At 42.9% G+C, this 25,743-nt stretch overlaps 1 protein-coding gene and 1 long non-coding RNA gene across 2 annotated transcripts in view; one reads left to right on the top strand and one right to left on the bottom strand.

Annotated features, from left to right (window-relative positions):
* ANTXR1 (ANTXR cell adhesion molecule 1) overlaps positions 1-25,272 on the top strand; it is a 245,495-nt gene extending 220,223 nt beyond the window's left edge. Inside the window, exon 18 of the mRNA XM_066378086.1 lies at positions 21,274-25,272. Coding sequence (XP_066234183.1) covers positions 21,274-21,534 — 261 coding nt within the window. The 3' untranslated portion in view covers positions 21,535-25,272. The remainder of the gene's footprint in view (positions 1-21,273) is intronic.
* Positions 7,116-21,371, bottom strand: LOC136400831 (uncharacterized). Its single transcript, XR_010750414.1, has 4 exons — positions 21,247-21,371; positions 10,982-11,402; positions 7,828-7,939; positions 7,116-7,517 (listed from the first exon to the last, which is right to left on the bottom strand). It is a non-coding gene; the product is annotated as an uncharacterized lncRNA (long non-coding RNA).
* Positions 25,273-25,743: the final 471 nt, after the last annotated feature.

Below are 25,743 nucleotides of genomic sequence, written 5' to 3'. Positions count from 1 at the left end.
TTACATTACATCCAGCACCACCTTCATGTCTGTGGCCCAAGTCTCCCAGACGCTCATTGGCAAGGTCACCATCATTAAAAATCTTTCTTTAGAAAGAATTTTAGAATTTTAGAATGTCTTTTAGACATTCTATTTTTCTAGTGATCCCCCAAGGTTTTGAACTCAGAGCTTTGGAATGAAATTTAATCTTCATTTAGTTCATACTTTTTTTGTTGTTGTTACCCAGGGACAGAGTATGATGAGGTAATGTTTTCTGGCAGTCTGGCCCAAGATTTGAACCCTTAAAATTGGAAAACATTGAGAGCTTAAAAAGCCAATGTTCAGTGTTCTTCAGTGGTCTTAAGTGGACAATGATATTTTCCTAGTGTTAATTCAAGAGTGACAATACTATTATTGCCCCCACTAAAAAATATTATTATTCTCTGTAACACTAGTAATGTTTCTGGTTTCTGTAAAACCAGAAGAAAAAAAAAGGAAAAGAAAACTGTCTTTTCCCCTAGAGACTACTTGGTACTTGGCTAAACATCAGTCAGGAGAACAGCAGGCCAGGGGGCGGGGAGGACCCCGGAATGGCTGAATGGTGAGGAAGGGGCTGACGAGGGAGAGGTGCTAGAGGAGGCGGCATCCCTATCTAGGTTTCCTTAGACTGAAACAGCAGGACCAGCGCCCCAGCCCCCAGCCCCCAGTGCCGACACATCAAGATAAGCTTTTCAAAGGACACTCCTCATTCCCAAGAAGGGTTGTGTTCTAAAGCGATGAGACTCTGACATTTATGGTCTAAAAATCATTTGTGCCCAGCCCAGAACCTTCTCTGACGTGTATCTTGCATAAATTATACTGTCATAATCTCTTTCTAAAACTGTTCCTTTTTGAACTCTTTAAGGCACTTTCTGAATACAAATTTTAAAGAATGCACACGTTAGTGATTCACCTTCAGAAAGAGCCCCTTCATTCCCATCATAGTCCACACTTTGGGAGCCCCTGGGGCTCCTAGAGAAGTCAGAAAAGAAAGGGCTCTCCTCCCGCCCAGAGCAGCTCTGAGCAGTCACCCTCAACTCAGAAGGCCCCCGGAGCCTGTGCTCACGGGACAATGATCGACAGCTGAGGTCACTTCAGGGGCACACAAATAGGAAGGAAAGTTGTACAGACAAGAGTGACTCGGTGGTCAACAGCTCGGACACTGTCAGGCCAGAGGCAGTGCCATGCCTTCCTCAGCCAGCTCCTCTTCTGAGATGATATTAGAAAGAACCTGTTATGTCACTCTCACCCAGACAGTGTCTATGACTCTTCAGCTGTCATCTGTGTCCCTTTCTAAATCCCTTATACTTTCCCTTCCCACTGTTTTCTGTCTTTGGTTTGTGAGTTTCCCTCCTACCAATTCACCAACCTAGAGAGATGAAAGTTCTAAGTTTTCTCGCACAACGTAAACTATAAAGAGAGCTATCATTGGCAGGATAGCAGTCTACATTAGCAAAATCACACTGTCTTCTTTAGATCTATTACGGCTGAGTCAGACTTAGAGATCATCTTTGAAACTCAGTTCAAACAAGGGCTGGCACTTGGAAAACAACATCACCATTATTGTGACCAAAATAACCAAAAAATGTTTTAAGTTTTTAGGAGGTTTGCCTAAAGTTAAATATATACTTTATATATATATAGTATTTTCATTGAGTGTTGGATCCATTTAGTCAAAGTAATCAAATGGAAGTGTTAAAAGAAAAAATCTCTGAAACTCAGGCAAGACCGTGCCTAGGGAAACAAATAGGAATTTCCTAAAGGAGAAAATGGCTTAACATTATAGTATTACAAATAATCTGTGTGATCTCAAATGTAAATGTGTACCCAGTTTTAGTTCACCACTGAGCTATGGAAACTGAAAGAAAATCACACCTCCACCCTTCCCCTTTGTGAATTAAACTCTGGTGCATAAACCATGTTAGTACCTCTACTTGGGCCTGCCAACAGCCAGGTTGGATGCCACCTACTATGACCATATGACCAGAGCCCTTGCCTCTAGAGAAGCATTTAAGGCAGGGGTCCCCAAACTTTTTACACAGGGGGCCAGTTCACTGTCCCTCAGACCGTTGGAGGGCCAGACTATAAAAAAAACTATGAACAAATCCCTATGCACACTGCACATATCTTATTTTAAAGTAAAAAAACAAAATGAGAACAAATACAATATTTAAAATAAAGAACAAGTAAATTTAAATCAACAAACTGACCAGTTTTTCAATGGGAACTATGCTCCTCTCACCAACCACCAATGAAAGAGGTGCCCCTTCCGGAAGTGCGGTGGGGGCCGGATAAATGGCCTCAGGGGGCCGCATGCGGCCCGCGGGCCGTAGTTTGGGGACCCCTGATTTAAGGTAATAAAAAAAAAAAAACTGTGTCGATAGCCTTTAAAAGATGACATATATCAATACAAATTCCAGGCTTTCTCTGGCAGGCGCAAGTCAAAAAAAACACATAGGCCTGACCAGGCAGTGGCGCAGTAAATAGAGCATAGGACTGGGACGTGGAAGACCCAGGTTCAAAACCCTTAGGTCGCCGGCTCGAGCACAGGTCGCTGGATTGAGTGTGGGATCATAGACATGACCTCATGATCACTGGCTTGAGCCCAAAGGTCACTGGTTTGAGCCCAAGGTCTCTGGCTTGAGCAAGGGGTCACTCACTCTGCTGTAGCCCCCTGATCAAGGCACATATGAGAAAGCAATCATTGAACAACGAAGGTGTTGCAACGAAGAATTGATGCTTCTCATCTCTCTCCCTTCCTGTCTGTCTGTTCCTATCTCTCTCTCTCTCTCTCTCTCTCTCTCTCTGTAAACAAAAAACAAAACAAAAAAACTACATAGGGTCGTCTTGTTTAAGGCATATGAACGTTGAGAATTTTCCCCTTATTCCTGTAAGAGACATTGCCCTTTTAGTCAGCTTGTGTGTGATAATTATGTCAGAAGTTGAAAGAAGTAGTAATGTTTACATGACTGACAACTTTCCTGAAACCCATGGATTGAAACCACTGTTGATTCTTATTCACTGAATATTGTGTTGATACACTTTGAGAATGGTCTGGAGTAACCCAGAGAGTAGGTGGCCTCTGATTTGGGCTATAGCTCCTCCTCCTCTGTCCTTGGGAAGGATGAAGTGCAGGGTTCCTTTGCTGCTCTTCACAGTATCTTCCCCACCTTTTCCCATCCCTGCCCCTCACTCTCCTGCCCCCAGATCTCCACCTAAGCTAGTAAATCCTAGTTCAAAAGTTCAGAAAATGGGCTTGCATTCCATTCTTTTAAGAAGTGTCTCCCAAGCCCCACCATTAGCTCAAGTGCTCTCTTCACGAGAACACAGAGGATTGTCCGATGTCCTGGTACACCCTGCATGGCCATCCTCAGACACGTGCAGAGAGTCTGCTCTTCCTTCCCACAACACGTAAATCTGACAGCTTTGAAATGATGCAAGGAGCGGAGGAGTTCAACCCCACTCCCTTTTATGAAAGTATTCCTAAAATAGTAAAACCCTGTGACCAGTAGTCTACATTGTCCATGTGACTAACAGATGAAAGAAATCTCCTTGGAGATTAAACCATCTCTCTGGAGTTCTCTGCTCACATTTGGGAAGAGAAGCCCTGGGTCAGAAGATGCACGGACATATCTTTGATGTCCCCTTCCCTCCCTTTCCTGTGGTCCTCCCAGCCGAGGTAGATGAGCTCATGTGCTACATCCCAGCCAGCCCCTTGCACGCTATCTCTTTGGTGCTCTGTATGCTTTTATCTTTTTGCCTCCCCCACTCCCACCAAAATTTGACCTTCCTGTATCCCTTTCTTCAGACTGCCAGCACTTCAAACTTAACAATCCTAAGTGCCCTTTCCCTGGCCTCAAAAGGCTAGAAAATTCTGCTGATAAACCCACATGCTGCTGTGTGCCAATGTCTAGGGAATTTCCTTCCCGGGTAACATGTTGGCATTTTAAGAGGGATCTCTGTGAGATGCCCACAGAGGCCCCTAATGCTGAGACTCCAGACCCGGCAGTAGGCTGGACATGCCTGGGATGTAGGGGATAGGAAGAGGATATCTCAAGGCAAAGCTCACTCCAGAGTCATTCACATCGTGGGTAGGGAAGAAGCAAAGAAGGAGACAGGATGGAGGAGAGGGCTGAGCTGAGAAAGAATAATGGAGTTCGGAGAGAATGACAATGCACACTCTCCAGCTCCACCAGGTGACCCTCCCACCCCTTCCGGCAGCTTATTTACTGAATTACTAAGTGTCTGAAGTTCCTCCAGAAGCTTGTTTTAGACCAAGTAATATGACAATAAAAGTCCCTGCCCTTGGAGATAGAAAACATGGAAGGACCAGGTGGAAATTATGATGGACTGAAAGAGGACAAAAAGTATTGCTACTTCTACTGGGCTTCTTCCTTATTCAGTATTATGCCATGTCACAGAGAAAGCTCCAGAAAAACAGAGCTGCTCCAGTTGCGGTGTGTCCCCACACTGCCTCACCACTGCATTCCTCAGCCTTGGTCCAGCCACGTCTCCCAGCCTCAGGAATCCTCTGCCTCGTTGAGCTGGAAGGGCTTGGTGGCAGTGGCACCAGAAGGGGGAGTAGGCCAAACCACTAGCACCCACCATCACCCGTAGCAGGGTCTTCAGACAAAGAATAAAGATTGCCTTACTCAGCATGAGGTCGCCTCTCTACCCTGGACTGTCTGGATTCACAGGGCTCACTTGGGTTCTGGCTGAATTCACTCCAGAGTTGACTGCTGTGACCAGAACCCCAGACCCTGCTTGGAGAGGCCCTTCAAGCATCCCTGTAGCCCCTAATGCCTGGAGGCTGGAGAAATGCTAAGGGACACGGTTCTAAGGCAGCAGCACTGAGAGGAAAGCACATCAGCTGCAAAGGCAAACCAAACTAGATTTGCATCCTGACCCTGCTGTTTCCTGTTCCTGTGGCCCTGGAGAAGGGTCTGGGCCTTTCAGAGCCTCCAGTTCTCTACTGTTACAATGCAGATAGTGATACTTACTTTATACCAGGTTGTGACGAGGTTTCAGAATAACATATATAAGGTTTGGATAAGTCATGGCTGTTATAGATATAATGTTGACCACCCATGCCCATTAGATGGACTTTTAAGCTTATTCACAGGATACAAGTAGGATCATAATGTTCACAGGGCTTGGTGAAATTTGACAAATTTTCACCACCTTCCTAGAAAGCAGGGTCTGCTTCTTCTTTCCTTTATTTTACAGATACTCTAGCAGGCCTGTGTGTTGGCTCTGGGTGGCGAAGGGAATGCAGTGGTCAACAAAAAGCTTGCCATATAGTGACAGAGTTACACAAATAATTAATGACAAAGCATGATAAAGAAAAGGGCAGGAACCCAGGAAAAAAATGAGCAGGTGGACCTCGCTGAAATTGGGTATGGGCAGGGAAAACTTCTCTGACAAGTGTCTGAGCTGAGACATGAGGTGTGAATAGAATTTAGCCAAGCAAGCCTGGGAGGGAAGCATGTCCCAGGCCGAACACAGGCAGAGGTCATGAAGTGGGGATGACCATGGATCTGAAAGGTGGCTGCGGGGTTGGACAGGGGAGAAAGGGGAGCACGGCAGGAGGTGAGGCTGATGATTCAGGGCCTTGCTGGCTCCTCAGTATTTTGGATCTCAGTCTTGTGCCATGGGATCTGGGGAAGGGATCTGGGATGTGGCATGACCCTGTGATGTTTAGGCTCATGTGACTGCTTTGTGGATGTATTGGGAAGGGGCCACCAGGCTTCAGAGACTAGTTAGGAGGCAGGAGACAATGGCAGACTGGACTACCTGGAGGAAGATTTTGCCCTTTGCTCATGTGCAGTGTGGACTAGAGCCCCTTAGAAAACATGCCTTCCTCATGCTACTTAAAGGTAAAGAACTTGGTGTTACACTTAAAGGCAGCCTCTTAGAGGCCTTCACATTCATACCTCTTACTGAGTCAGCGAAACCAATCAGAAGGTGAAGGTTCTCTGTATGTTGTCCTGTCTCCTGCAGTCCAGGCCGATTCCTAGCCCCAAGCTCTCAGACGTTCCAAATCAGGTGAGTGGGAAGAAGGCTTTCTTCCAAAAAGCAACTTACATTCCCAAACTGCCCTTGCCAAGCCAACAAACACAGTTACTTAAACAGATCAGTTGCCCCAGGTATCTGCAGAAGATTAGTTCCGGGACACCAAGCAGATACCAAGATCCGAAGATACTCAAGTCCTTCATACAAAATGGTGTAGTATTTGCATATGGCCTACACATATCCTCCTGTATGCTTTAAAATATCTCTAGATTACTTATAACACCTAATACCATGTAAATGCTATATAAATAGTTGTCATACTGTATTGTATAGAAATCAGGACAAAATAAATCTGTACATACTTAGTCTAGACTCAACCATCACAGGCTTAACTACACAGTACACGTCAGCAACAACGTAGCTTTTTTTCCTAGTATTTTCAATCCATAGCTGGTTAAATCTGCAGATGGGGGAATCCAAGGATATGAGAAGCCAACTGTACAGCCTTACTGAGTTAGATTTAAATTGTAGTGCAGGGAGAGGGAACACAAGGCAAGTTGATAAAAAGCCTGACTTGTCCATTTTTTAGAGGCAACCTTATTCTTGCCAGGTATATGTAATCACCTGCTCCAGACCACTTCCCAGCGCTGTTGGGTAGGGTCTGGTGAAAGACCCACCAATTGGGGAGGGATGTGGGGCAAGTCATGAAACCAAGGGAGATGAAGGTCAAGGTCCTTCCAAAGGTCTCATCAATCTGAGGGCTAAAGCTGTGATCAAGAGGCAAGAGAAGCTAAAAGCCAGGGGGAGAAGGCTGGGAAGAATTCCAGAGTTAGAGGCCCATGCAGGCACCTGGGGTGACTCTGCGCTGTCCCAATAAAGGCAACCAGGATGAACCATTGAAATAGAAATGAAGCAAGCAATGCCACTCAAGATCTTTCTAACTGGAGGTCTGTGCTGAGTCCACTTTTACTGGACAAATAAAATTCATTGGTCATTAGCAATATCCTGCCTCTTTTCAAATTATTTAAGATGTGTTTATTTCCTCTTAAAGATTCCTTCTTCACTCTCTCTAAATATCTGTGTAACAAGTCATTTCTTCCCAGATCCTACAGAACAGGCTCAGCCTGGGGAGAATTACATACATTTCACCAGTGCAGCCTGAATTAGTGAGATGTTTCTGTACCACAGAAGTGAGGCATGTTGATACTAGGTTATGTTCATATCTCAGCTTCAGCACTACCTGGTTTCATAATTAGGAAGATTATTGGGGCCCCATGGAGGTCTGAAACCAATTTTGAGGTTGGATAAGTTAAATTAATGTGTTTTACTCCTGGATGAGTCCCAGACTTTAAGTGCTATAAATTTTCCCTGTCTGTGTCCAGCCGATCGCAAACATGGGCCACCATCTTTCAGCGCTTTGACTGTGTTACTGTCTTCCTTTGGCTTCAGTGTGTGGCGCAGTCTGGTGGGATCATAGCAACCCTTACCTGAAAAGCAAAAGAGTCCAGGAAATTTTAGGAAACTCCTTCAAACAGAACTGTGTAAATTTGGAGAGGGCAACCAAGTGTATGGTCAAAATTTAAGAGGCATCCCACAGCCCCGTCTGCTCCCAGGAGATCACCACAACAGCCTGCCCCAGCACCCCACGTGCCCCATATTGAGGCAACTCCTTTAGAACAAAACACTATCTTCAGAAGGTTCCCTTTAGGAATTATATTATTTAGGTTAGAGGTTTAGCTAATCTAGCAAAATCCCACGATAATATAGTCTTAGATAGAATAGAACTTTTTTTCTCACATGTAACCCTCTGAGGATAAGCTGTCCAAGGTCAGTATTGTGACTCCAAGCTGTCAAGGGCCCTGGCTCCTTCGGTCTTGATTCTTCATCATCCCCAGGGTGTGGCTCTCATCTGCATAGTCCAACAGAGGAAAAGAGGAGGGTTTGACCTCTTCTTTTAAGGCCCAACCTAGAATTTGTAGACCTCACTTTCTGCTCCCATCCAACTGGTCAGAATATAGGTGACAACCACATCTCATGTAAAGGAGCCACACTGGGTCATGTACCACAAAAGATCAGGCCTTTCAGCATCTCTTACTGCCTCTTGAACCTCTTATGCAAAGGAGGCTGGGAAATGTAGTCATTACTTGATGGTCATGTGCCCAGTGAAACTCAAGAGTTACTGCTGAAGAATGAATGTGGGAGAAATTTAACCATCTCTGTTGCAGCATATGTTTGTGTCCTTGGAAAGAAGGCACCTTTTGGGGAATAAACCCTCATAGTGGACTCAGCTCCTAAGACAGATAAGAGATTTGTCACAAAGAAAGCACAGAGAAGGATTGAAAGAGAGAGGCACACAAGACAAGCAAGTTTTGATTGGAAGAAAGAACGGGGATATATGGGGCCCTTTTCCAGGAAGGGCAGCTGGAAGGCACTGAAATTCTGAGGGAGGAAAAAATAGAGACATGGAAAGCTGGAAGAGAACAGTGGGAACAGGGAAGCACCAGGACCCAAAGCAAATTCTCAGCTATATAACCTTACTAGTGGCCAGCTATATTAAGTGCCATACTTCTTGTCCTTCTGCCCTAGATTTATTGCAATCTAAAGCACATGTTGCTCAAAAGTAAGAGTGTGGCATTAAACAGAACTAGATTTACAGCTCTGTTCTAGCAGGTATACTTGCAGAGAGACTGGGCAAAGTACTTTGTCTTTCTGAGCCGGTCTCTACATTTTTGAATGAGGGTAGTAATATTATTAACCAACAATGTAGTTAAAACAAAATAAGATGATGTATATAAAACAACCAATACCCAGCCTAGTGCAGTGAATGGTAGATGTGATTAACTGAAAGTTCACCAGTCCCTCAAGCAGGGTCCCATGATAGAGACCCCGTCATGGTCATGGTATAGGAAAAGAGTGCATGTGGGAGGTCCTAAGAACCTAAAAGACACACATCCAGTTAGGGTGCCACTCGCCGGCAACAATATAGTAATCACAAAAGCAAAACTGCCTTTTTAAAAATTAATATTACCTCCACTTTAAGGAAAGTACTTTGACAGCTACTGGCAGAGGAAAATTACTCATTCTAAAGAAAGGGTTCCTCACATTGTGCTGGAGAAGAGAACAAGCCTTTCTCCATGAGCGTGTGTGTATGAAGCAGGCTGAGCTACACAGCAACTGAATAAGTAATTTCATAATTTTACATTTTCACATTCAAGTTAAATAATGCTATTGGCCAAGAAATCTCAGATTATCTTCTGGTACCAATTTTTTAAGGCAAATACCTATCATAAATACAATAATAAATAGAAAAATTATATTAATGATAGCTCTAAGGGGTAAGAGTCATTTACCTGGGAACACGGACAAGGGCAAGAGAAATGCTCTCAAGATTGTTAACTGGAATAGACAGAAAAGGAGAGAAGGAAGGCTCTAAATAAAAGTAGCTCATTGTGGGTCAGACTTCCACTCACTCAGCATGACCACGCCACAGTGATCCTTTTTTTTTTAATCTGAGAAAAATGCATTAAAGCAATTTTATTATTGAAACCCATCCAAAATATCAATTAAAACCAGGCTTTCTTAAGTAATCATTTCATTGCATAGCAGGTCCTATAGACTATAGAGTATGCGCTGGACTCGTTGCCACTGGTGAAGAGAAGTTGGTCAATACCAATGGCTGGATTTTAGAAAAGCAAAAGTTCAGAAACAATATGTAGGCCCTGGCCAGATGGCTCAGGGGACAGAGTACAGGCCTGCTGTGTGGGCATCCCGGGTTTCATCTCCAGTCAGGGCACACAAGAAAAGTGACCATCTGCTTCTCTTCCCCTCCCTCTCTCACTTCTTTCTCTCTTCCCCTCTGGGAGCCAGTGGCTCTATTGGTTTGAGCATTGGCCTCAGGCACTGAGGATAGCTCGGTTGATTCAACCATCAGCCACAGACAGGACTTGCTGGGGAGATCACAGTTGGGGTGTTTGCAGGAGTCTATCTCTCCTCCTCTCACTTAAAAAAAAAAAGAAAAGAAAAGCAACAATATTTAGGGTGTGACATATTGGGTCAAACCATTCAGTACTATTTGCTTCTTGAACCAACAAGTGTTTTCAATTAATTTCACCTCTGACGTGAGAGTACTACCCAGGGTATCTCTGCACACATCCTTGTCTTGCTACCTTGAAAGGTCTGAATTCTTAGAGTCAGGCTTCACTTGACAGCACTTGGACCACCTAATCATTGTTCCTGGATGTCCTTTCTCCAATCCTATTTTATCCTTTTTTTTTTTTAAGATTTGTCAGGCGCAGACATACCATGCCATGGTTTTATATACTATACTGACAAGACTGAAAGAGGGGGTGTGGCATGTATTTTGGTCTTTGTTGGCTATAATGGCATATTGATCATTCTCAGGGGCCATCAGAGGGAGGCCTTTCCTACTTGAACTTACTAATTCATTCGTGTGACAAGTAATTAATTGTGACTTTAGGCACAAGTTAGACATGGGCACTCAGACTCAGCAGCCTTTTCTGTAACTTAGGTAGAGTTGATCTGTCCCCATTTGGGTGGCAAGGCTACTTTATCTCACTGTTTCCTCTCTGTCAGGGTATGTATCAAAATATTTTTGAAGACTTTCAGGTCAGAAGGCAATTTGAGCACATGAGTTTCACCTGACTGCAGAAGCAGGGGAGACTCTTCAGCCTAGAGCTATCCACTGGCAGCAGAGGGCAGGTGACAGGATGTCTCAGACGGTTCAAAAGAGGAATTTGCACAAATGTGTAAACAGGCAAAACCCTTTCAATGTTGCAACAGCTTTCCCAGTCCTCTCCTAATTCATCCTTTCTTCATCTCTAACAGCCTACATTTCATAATGAATGGTTCAGGGGAGTATCAAGAGAACAGAAAGGAAAGTTTGTAATAGTTACCTTTCAGGTTATATCACACTCTCATCCACTGATCTTACCTTTCCCCTGGGGGCCCTTGGATTCCAGCAGTGTGAGATCTTAGCCAGTCAGGCAGCAGGCAGAGCACATATGCAGATCCTTATCAACAACTTGGGAAGGGTGCCAAGTTCAGAGTCCAAAAAAACAAGAAACCCACAGCAGCTCCTATACCCAGCACCACGAACCAGAATAACCCTGGAGACAAAGACATGAGTTTCCACTTGTTTCAATATTATTCTGTAACAATATAGTGGCTTAAAACAGCAACTTGTTACATTCTCTCAGTCTGTGGGTGGATCTGGCTTGGCTGCATAATTTTCACTGGGGATCTGTTATGAACTTGGAATCAGATGATGGCTGGAACTGGAGTCAGAGAGAGATTGATTGGGCTTCTTCATCCAAGATGCCGTCTGTCCTCGGTCTCCCATGCTCGGCCTCTCCCTGCATTCAAGTAGCATAAACTTCTTTCATGGAGGCTCAGGGCACCAAAATCAGGAAGCAGAAACTTTTAGGACTCGTTGCCACATCGCTTCCATTATATTCTATTATTAAGGTGACCAACATTTTTACAATGAAAAGGAGGACAAAAATAAATTGCAGAAAACAATATCGTAAATAAAAGAAACATTTTACTCATTGCAACAATAATACACTATAATATGATAAATGCATAAAAAAAACATTTGTAATATTTTATATTGTAATTATGCTTATATGCCTAAAATTTTTTAATAATAATTGTAAGAAAAAGTACTCATTTCAATACTGATCCTTGACAAATCATCATGTCAAATAAAAATACATCACATCACATATAATGGATCGATTCTGCATTGATCAAATACGGACATTTACAGATTAGTCTTCCAGTATCAAAAAGGAGGACATGTAGGAGGACACTTTTTAAGAGAGGACAGAACTTCCTAAAGGAGGACAGTTGGTCACCTTACTATTTTTTTTTTTTTTTTTTCATTTTTCTGAAGCTGGAAACGGGGAGAGACAGTCAGACAGACTCCCGCATGCGCCCGACCGGGATCCACCCGGCACGCCCACCATGGGGCGATGCTCTGCCCATCCTGGGCGTCGCCATATTGCGACCAGAGCCACTCTAGCGCCTGGGGCAGAGGCCACAGAGCCATCCCCAGCGCCCGGGCCATCTTTGCTCCAATGGAGCCTTGGCTGCGGGAGGGGAAGAGAGAGACAGAGAGGAAAGTGCGGCGGAGGGGTGGAGAAGCAAATGGGTGCTTCTCCTGTGTGCCCTGGCCGGGAATCGAACCCGGGTCCTCCGCACACTAGGCCGACGCTCTACCGCTGAGCCAACCGGCCAGGGCGGTCACCTTACTATTATTAAAAACTATTACAAGCTGACCCAGATTCAAGGGAGTGGAGGAACAGACTCCTCACCAAGGGGGCGGGGCTGTGCACGAGGGAGGGAGGGAGAGATGGTAGCCATCTTCAGACAGGCTACCAGCAAACAGGGAGAATTGTTTGGAACGGAAGAAATTCTCTCTACCCAGACCACTGAGAAAGGCTCCCTCCCTGCTGCTCTTGGGTGGCCCAATTAATAAAGCAGCAAAGTCAAATTTGAGCAATACATGATAATTACTTAAAATATTGAAGAGGAGAAGGTTAATAACCCCATGCTACCCTTAGATTTCAACACATAAAGCAGTTGAAAAAGATAAATAACAGATGTAGAGGCTTTAACTAATCTAATAAAAGTCATTTGTGGATATTTAACAGTGCATCCATAAAATAGAAATTCATATTATTTTTAAATTTTTAAAAAATTGACTATAACTTGGACAACAAAGAAAACCCGAAAAAAGAAAGTATTTTTACAGGCCACATTTTTTCACCACAAAAAAAAAAAAAAAAAAAAAAGAAAGAAAGAAAGAAAAGAAAAAGAAGCTAGAGTTAGCAATAAGGGATTAAAGTTTTTATAAAAAGCACTTAGGAGTTTTAAAATATGGTCATAAAATTATTAAGAGGATATCAACACACAATTACTGGGATTCTAGAACAATGATAATTGGAATGCCACAATAAAAACTTATGGGATTTGGAAAAATTGTAGCCTTAAATTTTTTTTATTATTAAATAAGATAAAAATAAAAACAAATGAGCTAAGTATTTAGTTAAAACTTAGAAAAGAATATAAAACAAATCTACAGAAAACAGAGCTATGAATCTATGAATATAAGAACAAACTAATAAAAACAGCAAAATCAGTAGAACTGAAAAAGAAATCTTAAAGAAAATTATTTTGGAAATACCAATGTCACTAACATATTTTCAGAAGTCAAAAAATTGCCAGTTCGATTCCCTGGTCAGGGCACATACAGGAGGAGCAGGTTGATGTTTATATCTCTCCCTCTCTCCCTGCCTCTCTCAAAAGAAAAAAAAAAGAAAGACAAAAATATATATATATAAGTATATAAATAGGTAAATTGATAATGTTAATCATATTAACAAACTGGTTTCACCACAAATAGATATATTTAACTGTAAGAATTCTCTGTCTATTAAGTACACATCTGTGCAAATGCTTTAAAAAATCTTGATGAAGTGAATGATTTTCGGAGAAAAGGTAGATTATGGAAATGAATTCAAGAAGAGGTACACAGCCTGCATGGGTCAATACCTGTAGCAAAACTTTTAAAGTCAAAGAGCTGCATTCTCATAAAACAATATGTTCAGAAAGATTTTGAGAGAATTTTCTGTGCTTTTGATGAACAAATCATTTCACTTTAGTTGTTCGTTGCTTGCTTATTGCTTACATATGTACCCTGACCAGGCAAACCCAGGATTTTGAACCAGCAACCTCAGCATTCTTGATCGACACTCCATCCACTGCGCTACCAACAGGCCAGGCAAACAAATCATTTTATGCTTTTTCAGAAATATAGAACATATAAAAAGATGAAAATCTTCCCAAATGTTTTTGTGAAGTTAATATAATCTTTATGACAAAAACAGTAAACAATAAAATAAAAATGGCCAACCTCACATATGAAATTGGATGTAAAAAATCCTAAATCGAAGATTAACAACAGCCCTGGAAGATGGCGGTTGGTTGGAGCTTCATCCAAAGCACAGAGATTGCTTGTTCGGTCCTGATCAGGGCACATACAGGGGCAGCTTGATGTTCCTGTCTCTTTCTCCCTTCCTCTTTTGCTGAAATCAATAAATAAAAAATTTTTTAAAAAATTAACAACAATTGAGTCTAGAGCTTTTCTGAAGCTTATTTTATAAATGTGATCATTAGAAGTTAGGTAGACTCTTAGTGCCCAATAAGGAATTTAATAACTGCATGTGGTGCTTCCATGTGATAGAAAATTTTGCAACCATTGAAAACAATATTGAAAATGTCAGGGAAGAAATAAATGGTCACAGCATATTATTGAAAAAAAAATGTATAGGACGATTCCATTTTTGTAAATGTATGCACCACTGCATCTATGCGGCTGTGTGTGTGTGTGTGTGTGTGTGTGTGTGTGTGTGTGTGTGTGTGTGTGTGAAAAAGAAAAATCTGAAAGGATAAGCACAGGCCCTGGCCGGTTGGCTCAGTGGTAGAGTGTCAGCTGGTGTGTGGATGTCCTGGGCTTGATTCCTGGTCAGGGCACACAGGAGAAGTGACCATCAGCTTCTCAACCCCACCCCCTCTCCCTTCTCTCTCTCTCTTCCTCTTACCATCCTGCAGCCATGGCTCGAATGAGCAAGTTGTGCCCAGGCACTGAGGATGGCTCCATGGCCTTGCCTCAGAGGCTAAACTAGCTTAGTTGCCAAGAAATAGAGTAGCGCTCCAGATGTGCAGAGCATTCTCTGCTAAGGGGCTTGCTGGGTGAATCCTTTTTGGGGTGCATGCACAAGTCTGTCTCTCTACCTCCCCGCTTCTCACTTAAGAAAAAAAATAATTAATTTTATAAAAAGGATAAGCACACACTATTAACTCTTTGAGTGTTAATTTTTTTTAATTCTAATGTCCTCTTCCTTCTTTTGTGCATTTTCCAAATTTTCCACAAAGAAAATATAGGACTTTATAATCAGATGGAATAAGTGAACTTTATTGTTAAGTAAGTCTTATCTCAGTAGTAATCCATAACATACCCTATATTTGTACATGTCCCACTAAAGACGTATCATTTTTATTTCTACCCTTCCATTTTTCTGACTCCCTCTTGCTACCAAATATCTCCTTCGTGCTTTCCTTTTACCTTCAGCTTGGCATCTGAAGAAGTTATTAAGCAGAGTGCGCCAGTGTGTGTGTCAGCAAAATGAATTAAACAACTGGGAGAATTGACCTTGGCTCCTTTTCCATGAACAGCCTGTAAAAGGCAGTCTATTATATAAAATTTATAGATGGAGCAAGTTCAAAGTGGAGAAAAAGGAATCAAAAAGGATCCAGCTCTGGCCGGTTTGCTCAGTGGTAGAGCGTCAGCCTGGCGTGCAGGAGTCCAGGGTTCAATTCCCGGCCAGGGCACACAGGAGAGGCACCCATCCGCTTCTCCACCCCTCCCCCTCTCCTTCCTCTCTGTCTCTCTCTTCCCCTCCTGCAGCCAAGGCTCCACTGGAGCAAAGTTTGCCCGGGCGCTGAGGATGGCTTTGTGACTTCTGCCTCAGGCGTTAGAATGGCTCTGGTTGCAACAGAGCGACGCCCCAGATGGGCAGAGCATCACCCCCTGGTGGGCGTGCCGGGTGGATCCCGGTCGGGCGCATGCGGGAGTCTGTCTGACTGCCTCCCCATTTCCAACTTCAGAAAAATACAAAAAAAAAAAAAAAAAGAATCCTAGTCTCACTGGTCTTTGCCTCCAGGTCAGGCTTTGGGAAAGAGCAAGAAGCAAGACAGGTATCTCTGTGCCACTTTGTCCCTGTCATGGAGTTGAGCCTTGGAATGAAAGCTGTTAAATGAGAAGCCAGAGTGTGGTGGCTTCATTTCACATGATGCATCAAAGCTGACGTGTAGGAAGAGAAGGAGTAAAATGACAGAAAGAAATGCCAAGGGAGCGGGGGCCAGCCCCTGCTCAGGAACCAGGGTATTTTCTCTTAGAAGGTGGGAAGGCATTGAAGAGTTTAAGCAGGAAGACAATATTGAATGTGTGACTATGTGAATGTATAGATACATATTTATATGTGTAAATAGATAAAAATTTATGTATATAGGTACATATACATCATATATATAAGATATATATACACATGTATAAGTTTTATATGGAAACCAAACTATCACTGGAAAAGAGAAAGGCTGAAGGCAGGAAGACCAGTTTACATAGTAGCCCAAGTTATAGAGGATGAGTATTAGTGAGAGTGAGGAGGAGGGAATGGGTGTGAAGGATCTTTAAGAGGTAGAGTCAGAACTCTGCTATTCCCTGACTGTGGCAGAAGACGGCCACTCCAGTTCCCACTCACATCCCCTCTTGTAAGAGATCAACCCTAACTGACTAATTGCCTAAAAACTCAGTCATAATTCTAAACTCCCAGAAAAGAGAATCTGATTGGTCTAACTCAGGGTAGGTGTCAATCTCTGGTCCAATCAGCTATGGCCAAGGCCAGTGTCATAGAGCGCATGTATAATTGTGGGATCTCTCAACTGCTATCTCTCTCCACCCTTGGACACTATTCTTCATGAGAGCACAAACTGCTTTTGGTTGCTCAGCACAATCAGCAGCAACTCAGAAGGTGTCCAGGACATTGTTGGCACTCAAAAACCACTTGTCAAAAAGATGAATGCACAAAGGACTTAACAAATGAAGAGAATCTTAGGCTAGAAAGCACTATGAAGTCATCCCGTCCAGCCCTTTATCCATTCATTGCTCATGTGTCTCATTTATCATTAGAGCACCAACTTCAACAGGATTACATCAATTGTCTTCAATATGCCAATGAGCTTTTGTGGTGTAGCCTGAGAACCAACCCCCATTTACCAGAGTGACTTAAGTTAGAAATTATGCTCCTAATTCTAAACAAATGACTTAAAACAAACTTTGGAAACCCAATCCATTTGTAACTTGAGAAATACCTACGACCCTCCAAACAATGCAATTAATGAGAGAACTAAGCCAGAGAGAAAAGGTATTTGTCAGAAGAAACTTGGCATGTGTGTTATACTTTTTCCATCTGATTATTTTCATATTTTTCCTGTGCAATCCAACTTCCTTAAGTGACCTCTGCTCATAGGAAACTATTTTGTTTAATCTGTGGGAGCGTGGCATGTTTTTAACCATCTCCAAAAGCCAGCTCCCCTCTCCACTGATCATGCCTGATACCTAAACAGATGTTTTATAACACTCAGCACACATAAGCTCACCCCTGGCAAGTCATTTGCATACAGTCAGCCCACAGCTCTTGTCACATCCCCCATGTCATCCCACAAACTTAAATTCAGAACTCACAGGCAAGCTTGAGTCTTTACCATGGAAATAAGAGCAAAAGATAGAGACTCCAACTTTGAAATTCAATTTATTAATATTTTATAAGTCTGATAACCAACTGAGAAGCAATGCAAAAAGGTAGCCAAACTAAGTAGTATAAAAAGACGTGCAAACTGCCTGCCCCTACTGGATTCAGATTCAAGTATCTGAGTAAAGGGCTTCAAAACAACTTGAATTGTGATTGAATCATAAGCCATCACAGCTGAAAGACATTGGCTGTCATCTAGCTAGCACAACTCAGTTTGCAGATGAGGAAGTTGAGGCCCATAGAAAATGACCTACTCAAGGTATCACAGTGAGTATATTAGCAGCAGAACTAGAGGTAGAACTCTGCCTCTGAGGCCGGACCCTCGGGGCAGACCACAGCCCCACACCTCCAGTCTCCTGTCTCTGTTTTGCTTGGACCCTCGGTTTCAAAACTGGGAAAACCCCAGAACCTGGTCAACACGATCTGCTACACCATCATTGTTTCAGAGTGTGTCACCCCCAATTTAGGTAAAGGGTTTTGTTGAGGGACAATTTCCTTGATAAATCAATCAAAAGCAACCGAAACAACTATTTTTGAAGGTAGCATGTTAAGATATCTAGGGTGGAAATCAGGAGAGCACATACGATGCTTGCCATCCCTCTCCAGAGAGACTGTGAGAAGGTGGCCAAGGAGACCACAGCCGTGAGTTCCTGGACCTTTGATCCTCTAAGAACCTCAACTTACAGAGAAAATCTGAGCTTTCAACAAAGGCTCACTCCACCTCAGAAATCCTCGGGATGATGAGCAGGACTTGTTGAGCACCAACTTAAACCTGAACTTGGTGCTGCTTTAAAGATCTCAAGAAGAGAAGACCCAGAGGTTGCCTCAAAGACACTCACCTACCAGCTAGGGAGCAACTTTTAAACTGAGTACCAATAGCGTAGTATATCCGTTCATTGAATAAAATTTGTAGAGGGCTCAGAGTGGGCCTGCCTGGACATCCTGCAGTAAAAGAGCAAGAGATTAATTAAAAGATGTAAGCCAGGACCAGATCACAGAAGGGCTAATATGCCATCAAAGGAGTTTGGAATTTATTCTAAAGACTATAGGGAGCCATAGAAGGGTTTTGAGCTAAGCAGCAAATTGATCAGACTCCTATTCTGGAACGATCTCTAAATAGCCAGGTCAAGAGCTGATGGATTGTTGCCTAGTGCTGTTGTACATTGTGTGATACCATCTGCAAGTGCTTCAAGAAATTATTTGTACTTTTAATTTATCTTCAGGATAATACAACAAAAAAGATGATTGGTGCCCACAGCAAGCAGAGCTGGTTTTAATCCAACTTCTACCATTTGCTGGCTTTATAATCTTGGGCACATTATTTAAATAAAGCTAAGCCCTCAGTCTTTCTTCAGTACAGTGAAGATAATAATACTTCGCTCATAGGATTTTGATAATAAAGAAGGCAACATGCTTAGATATTTCTAATCATCTTCCCAACACCGTTAGATTCACTCAGGTGAAAAAGTGGCCTTTTCCAGCCCAGGAGGAGCCCACCTATCATCCTGCCGAGCTTCCCCTTAGCAGGAGATATTGTTGCATTTGCTTCTTAGACTTTTTCCAGAGCATTTTGTTGCTAATGTGTGAAAATAATTGACATTCATTCTCCATAAATGAGCAAGCTGAGGTAAACTGAGGTCAAAGCCAAATATTAGATCTGAATTGAACCACTCAAAAATAATATTGCAAAGAAACGAACTGGGTTACAAAGGCCAGTGTAGGAACTGAGAGCTCCAATCGTCCTAGCAACATATTAAGCAAACACTGGTGCAGATTTGCTGGCATACAGGACACTGAGAACATCTGGCCTTTCTATTATCCTCTTGCAAGCAAAAAATGATGTCGTGTAAACTGATCTTTAGGCCAATTATATGGTCTCAGTGTTACAGTGTTTGTGTTGGCCCCTCAGGCTCCAGGTTTTAAGAACTTGTAGCCACACCCCTCCCTGAAGCTCTAATTGCATCTTACTGTAACTGACCCCAGGGATTTGTTTATGTGGAGTCTGCACCTTTTTTCAGGATGATAATAAGTATGTATAAAATGGATCGTCAGTCAACTGGGAGTGCAAAGCATCGCTGGAGGTCCTATAAGAATAAGTGACAGGAGTCACACAGCAATGGGACGATAGAAGAGGGTGCAGGGGGCGGATATGGAGGGCTGCTCTGGTCACATGTCCAATGCTACATTTTTTTTCCTGTGTGCCAGTTTTATTATAGAAGCCAGGTGTAGTGTGTAGAGGCTCTAGCCTGCAGCTCACTTATAAGGCTCTAAGCTAGGAGTCGGAAAACCTGATGCTACCTCCAGCTCGCCTTTCTGCAGTAGATAAGGGCATTATTGTGTCTGGGCATGTTTCCCCATCTAGACGCAACTTCATTTTCCAAGCATTATGTGCCAGGCACTGTTCCAAGGCCTTCACCAGCACTGATTAGGTTAATCCTCATAATGACTGTCAGTGGCAGGTGGGGTGTTACAGTGGTGTTACTGATCCTACTAGGAAGGTGGTTCCTGGCCTCTCTTCACCTCAGCCCACCCTCACCCCTGCAGCTATAGCTAAGAGGCAGTGATGGCAGCCAGAGGGGCTGACAAGGGAGGTCCGTCTCCCCACCTCACCCCGACTCCCAGCCTCTGGACTAATGGGCCTCCTCTCTTGCCCCGCCCACCATCACTGATCCCTGCAGGGAAGGAGAGAGCTGTGGATGGCCCACCCTATGGGAAATCCTCCAAAGCCACACAGGGACTCGACCCCAGGCACCAGCGGCTCCTTCCCAGGACTGGAATTTTCCTTCACCTTGAAAGGAAATGAATTTCTGGTCTCTGGGTCTGACTTAGCATGTCTAAGAATGAAGGGCAGAATGTGTAGTACAGTAAATCCTGACTCCGAGTTGTCTTTCAGAGGAATCTATCACAGATGGTAACCATTAGGACTTTAACATCTTGAAGGAAAGAGCTTTATCCAGAATCATAAATAAACCATAACCAAGGCTTAGATTTATAAAGCTGTAAAAGTGGGCTGCTTGGACAACTGGGAATTTACAGTACTGGGTTACAAAACCAGCTCAAAGCAGGAAAGCCGGACCATGAGCTGGGAGTTCTGGGCAATGCAAGGAGAAGATGGTAACTTGTTTCTGCAATTTGTGAACCCTTCCCCAGTCAGAACCTAACAAAGTTAGGCCCTGGTTTAATCTCATGAAATGCAAGCTCAGGGAAGATGGGGTGCTGGCAACTAAATATAGCATTGAAATTTCTAAATCAGTAGTGTAGCAGCAAAGTATAAAACAAAGCCACTCCCCTACAGAAGTTTCTCATCTGGTCAGGGAGGCAAGGCATTTATAGATCAAACAGTTTGTGTGTGCAGGCTTCAGTGTGGTCTAGATTGTAACTAGAGAAAAATTAAGGAGGGACTCAAAGGCTAAGTGGGGGTTGGAGTCATCAAGGCAAGATGTGTGAGGAGAAGGGAGTTGACTTAAGACTTGAAGGACGAGTGGAGGTGCGCACATGTGAGCGAAGGTTTGCTCGGCCCCCACATCTGCCACCAACATGCATGTGTCCCTGCTCTGACTCTCATCCCAAGCCGAGTCTCACATCACACACCTGTATAGCCTGCACGTAATTGTTCCTCCAGGTCCACCAACCTCACCTCTTCCTAGATTGATTTTGCAACACAGTAAGCTTAGAAAAAGGAAACAAAGAGCTTATTTGTTGTCAAGTTCTATTGTATGCCAGTAGAGTGTTGCCAGGAACGCTGTGTACGCTTTCCACAGATTTCTTCTGAGCCCACCACACTTCCCACCTCCTCGGCTGTAAGGCCAGAGCTGCAACTTACATTTTTTTCTCTCTGACTCTCTTCCAGGGACGCTGCATCAACTTCACCAGAGTCAAGAACAACCAGCCAGCCAAGTACCCCCTCAACAATGCCTACCACACCATGTCGCCGCCTCCTGCCCCCATCTACACCCCCCCACACCCTGCTCCTCATTGCCCTCCACCACCCCCCAGTGCTCCCACCCCTCCGATCCCATCCCCACCTTCTACCCTTCCCCCTCCGCCTCAGGCTCCACCTCCCAACAGGGCACCGCCCCCTTCCCGGCCTCCTCCGAGGCCTTCTGTCTAGAACTCAAAGTTCATACTCTGGGCTCTCTCAGAAACTTCAGGGAGGAGATTCCTCTGTGGTGTTAGAACAAGTCTTTCCAGTTAAAGGAGGCTTCTGCTATGGAAATGAGTGGTGATAAAGCCCACTGATGTTCACACAGTTTAAAAAATTGGTTTGTAATGCCAACAGGCCAACAATTTTGATCAGCGGAAATCAAAATTTTGAAATGCCTGAAAACAAATGGTGAGGTAACCACAGTCACAATTATAGCCAGCCAGCCATCACCTCTAGAAAGTTCCAGAGACAGTGAAACTGCTGAGATGCTCTAAATGGGATTGTGTCTCGTGAAGACCAATAAGAAACCATTTTTCTGAGGGTGAAATGCAGAGTTGGATAAGAAATAATATTGCTGAGTTTCTAAATGCTGCTTTCCCTCCTCCACTCCAGCTGGGCATTTAACCACGGTCCCTTGGCCTGGGAACCAAGGGCTCCTCACCCCTGTGCACCACCCAGGAAGGTGCAAACCCTTTGCCTATGATTTTGGGGAAAGTTTACAGTAGCCATTGTGGCAAGAAACTCAACATCAGACAGATGTCCAACAGCATGTCTTACTGGGATTTTCAGAGGAATAAAAACATGCCATATTTTCCTTCCAAATTCTCCCAGTTTCCAAGCGAGGAAGAGAGCAGGTGTTTACTGATGGAGAAAGGTATGTTGCCATGATGCTGTGTAAGTGAAATCAGGCATGTGCATTGACAGGGCATACTGATGAGAGCATCTGGCAGTTTCTAAAACCCGCAGGCCCTCAGCAGCCTGGGGCGGCTGGCTTTGGCCCCACATGCTGCCCTGTCTCGAAGACAACACATTGTTGAAGAGCAACCTGTTCACAATTCATGTTAAAAATCAAGATTTTGCTTTGGTTAAAATCACCTGAGATGTGAAAAAGTGGTTGATCCTGTTTTCCAGAGACAAATGTGAGTTGATTTTCCTAAAATGGCGTCACTGGCACCTACTACACAATTTTACTGATTTTATTTTTCCTTCTTGGTAAAGTTATGCACCGGAAAGAAACTTCTAGGTAGAGCTGGGAGACAACAGTCCTGACATAATAAGGAAACTACCCCAGGTTCTTTGACTAACCTGAAAAAAAAAAGGCACATATGTGAATGCAAATAGATTTCTCCTTGGCTTTTCAACACACAATTTATTATTGGGCCATTGACTAAGAGAAAATATACCAGAAATGCTCTGCCTATAATTCCCACCATGCCTGGGTCTCACTCCTTTGCTCTAAGTCTTTCTGAATCTGTTGTAAGTAGTCAGCCCTATAAGTACTTTCTAAACATTGGCCCTCATCACCCCGGAGTGAAAACAGAGCTATTGTCAAGGCCTTCCTGCACCAGCCTGTTCAAAATTATCTCCATCTCCAGCTTTCCACATGTCTTAAAGTTCCTCTCCCAAACCCCTTAAGTCTTTTCAGGAAAAAAACATAATATAAATATAAACATAGTGCTTTGGGCTCTGGTCTCCAAAGATCCATCAAGAACACATCAAATCAGACTCATTCTTTTACTTTACATAGAACAGAGACATAGGGACCTGGCATGCATTCCATAAACACCAATTCTTACAACCATGACAGACATTGCTAATCAATCAGAGCACCATTTCCCATGGAGCCCAATGATTTCTTCACAGTACGCAAATCACAACTCCAAAGAGCCACCACTCATCAGTCAGAATTGAGAGAGAGAAAGAGAGAGAGAGAGAGAGATGAGCCCTATTTGCCATCCCTATACTGAAAACAAAAACAAACAGGGATTGCATGGGAGAATGGGGAAACCCTTAGGCATAAAAGGTGCTATCAAAGGGAAATAGATCTCTAGGCATAGTGCCTAGACCACAGGCACTAAACCTGCAGTGCCAACACCAAACAGACACTTCCCAAGCGTACCTCAGACCCAGCCCTTCTCCCAGTCTGCCACTTCCAGAAATCCCCTAGCCCTCTCATAGAGCTAAAATTAGAGATGATTTCCAGGACTTAGGAAAGCAAACTCCCTCCCCCAACCCCCAACCTGGCCTGTACTGTCTATTTTTAGAATACGAGGCTTCTTCTTTAATATAGTCCTTCATGAAGTGGGGGCCAGAATGTCTTGGCCACCTGCAGTGACATTGCTGGACTCCAGAAACCATTCCATAGAAGAATGGGTGCCCCGGGCTCACAGTGTTGAGATGTTGAGCCCATGACAACTGTTTTGACTGCTGGCAGTACAGAACAGTCCACTCCACACCTGCCGCATGACTCGCTGCGGCCATAAGAAAGTTCAAGCCAAGATGCTGACATTGTTGTGAAAAAAGATGCTGGGCGTCAGGTGAGAATGCTACATTTGGGATCTCAACAGCACATTGATCAGAAGCCCTGTGCAGTTTCCGAGATGTTGTTTTGGTGAACTTTTTGATGAGATAGAGAACTGCAAATATATGATAATTTTGAAGAGGATTAATTAACAGGGTTTGTCCTTAAAACTGACTCATCATGTCATCCGTAGTCATTTAGAATCACAGTTGAGAAGGAAAAAACCCTATACTGTATGAACAAGGCAATATTTTAATAGTAGGCTATTACAGGCAGGAAAATTCTTTAACTGGTTTATAAAACCTATCAGTACTTGTATCATTCCCTGTAAAAGGCAGCAGACATATGATTGTGATAGGAAACTGCACAAAATTATTTTTTAAATCCCCATGTTATTGTCTTTGTGAAGTTTTTTTTATAATAAAGCCCAATTTTTTGTTGTATATATTCGTATTCCATGTGTTAGATGGAAGCATTTCCTATCCAGTGTGAATAAAAAGAACAGTTGTAGTAAATTATTATGAAGCCAATGATATTTCATGGCAGGTTATTCTACCAAGCTGTGCTTGTTGGTTTTCCCATGACTGTATTGCTTTTATAAATGTACAAATAGTTACTGAAATGACGAGACCCTTGTTTGCACAGCATTAATAAAAACCTTGAGGGGTCCCTTCTGTTAACAGCCAGCTCACAAACAGTTTCTGGCCTGGACATGGCACATATTCCAGTGAGACACAAGGTCTCTCTTTTACCAAGGTCAAGCCCAGAGCCGGAGGACAAATTAATGAAGTCTTAGACACCTGGCCACAGGTAACCTCATTGTAAATATCACTAGAATGGGCAAAGATAACCTCAAAATTTTATTTACATTAAAGTCCAAACACTGTGTCCAATGAAGGAAAACCATCAAAAAAAAAAATCAGAACAAATAATAATTATGAGATTATGAGCAATGGTTTCAGCCCAGTGCTAACTCTATAAAAATAATGAATGCTGTGCAAAATGGGTTGAATTAGTTTGCAAACTATATAAAGATATATGCAGTAAAAAGCGTGTTAATGCATATCAAATGGGAATGGGGTGTCCTCGTCAATTGCCTTTTCTAGTTATCTGAGCTCTACTATATTATCATACTTGGATAACCAATTTAAAAGAATTAAAGTATGATTTTTTAAATACACTTAACATTAAACTCTTCTAATTCTTTCTTCTTTCTGTAATAATTCAGAAGACAGTAATGGATCTCCAGTGCCTCTGAGTCATTGTTATAAAAAAAAATCAGTTATTGCTGTACCATGCTATAGAAGACCAGGCTAAACCTGTACAATGACAAACCCTGGAAGTTGCTTTTTTAAAAAAAAATAATAATAAATTCCTAAAATCAACTCTTTTACCAGTTGTCTCTTTGTTATAAAAATAAAATGTAGATTGCTGAAGTGTTTAACATTTTAGTCATAATAAAATGGCTGTCGTTCTGCAATGAAATTTTATTTCTCAAATTGTGTTGTGCCCTCCACTAAACGTTTCACTGCCTTGGTTACTCTCACTTCTTCTCTAGCTGTCCAACATTCAAAACAGTCTTTATTTCCAGGAACAGCTTTAAATTTTAAAAACGAATCCATGCTAAATGAAAAATTAGCATGAAAAGTGGAGACAGAGAAGCACACAGATGAAATATATTGTTTCATTGTGTCTAGCTGTCCGTAACAGAAATATGGCTATGATTGATGTGACTGACTTACAGACCAAGGATGCCAGAGGTTTGCAACTGCTCAAGAAACCGGGCAGTAAATACCCTTCCATCTACACACACTCTGAAGTATGTTTATTGTTTCTGCATTTTATTCCTCTTAGCTTCAATTCAACTCCTCCAC

The sequence above is a fragment of the Saccopteryx leptura genome, chromosome 3 (assembly GCF_036850995.1).
Source record: "Saccopteryx leptura isolate mSacLep1 chromosome 3, mSacLep1_pri_phased_curated, whole genome shotgun sequence".
Classification (NCBI taxonomy): Eukaryota; Metazoa; Chordata; class Mammalia; order Chiroptera; family Emballonuridae; genus Saccopteryx; species Saccopteryx leptura.
Note: the sequence above shows the minus strand (reverse complement) of the source record. Positions and strands in the feature narration are given on the sequence as shown.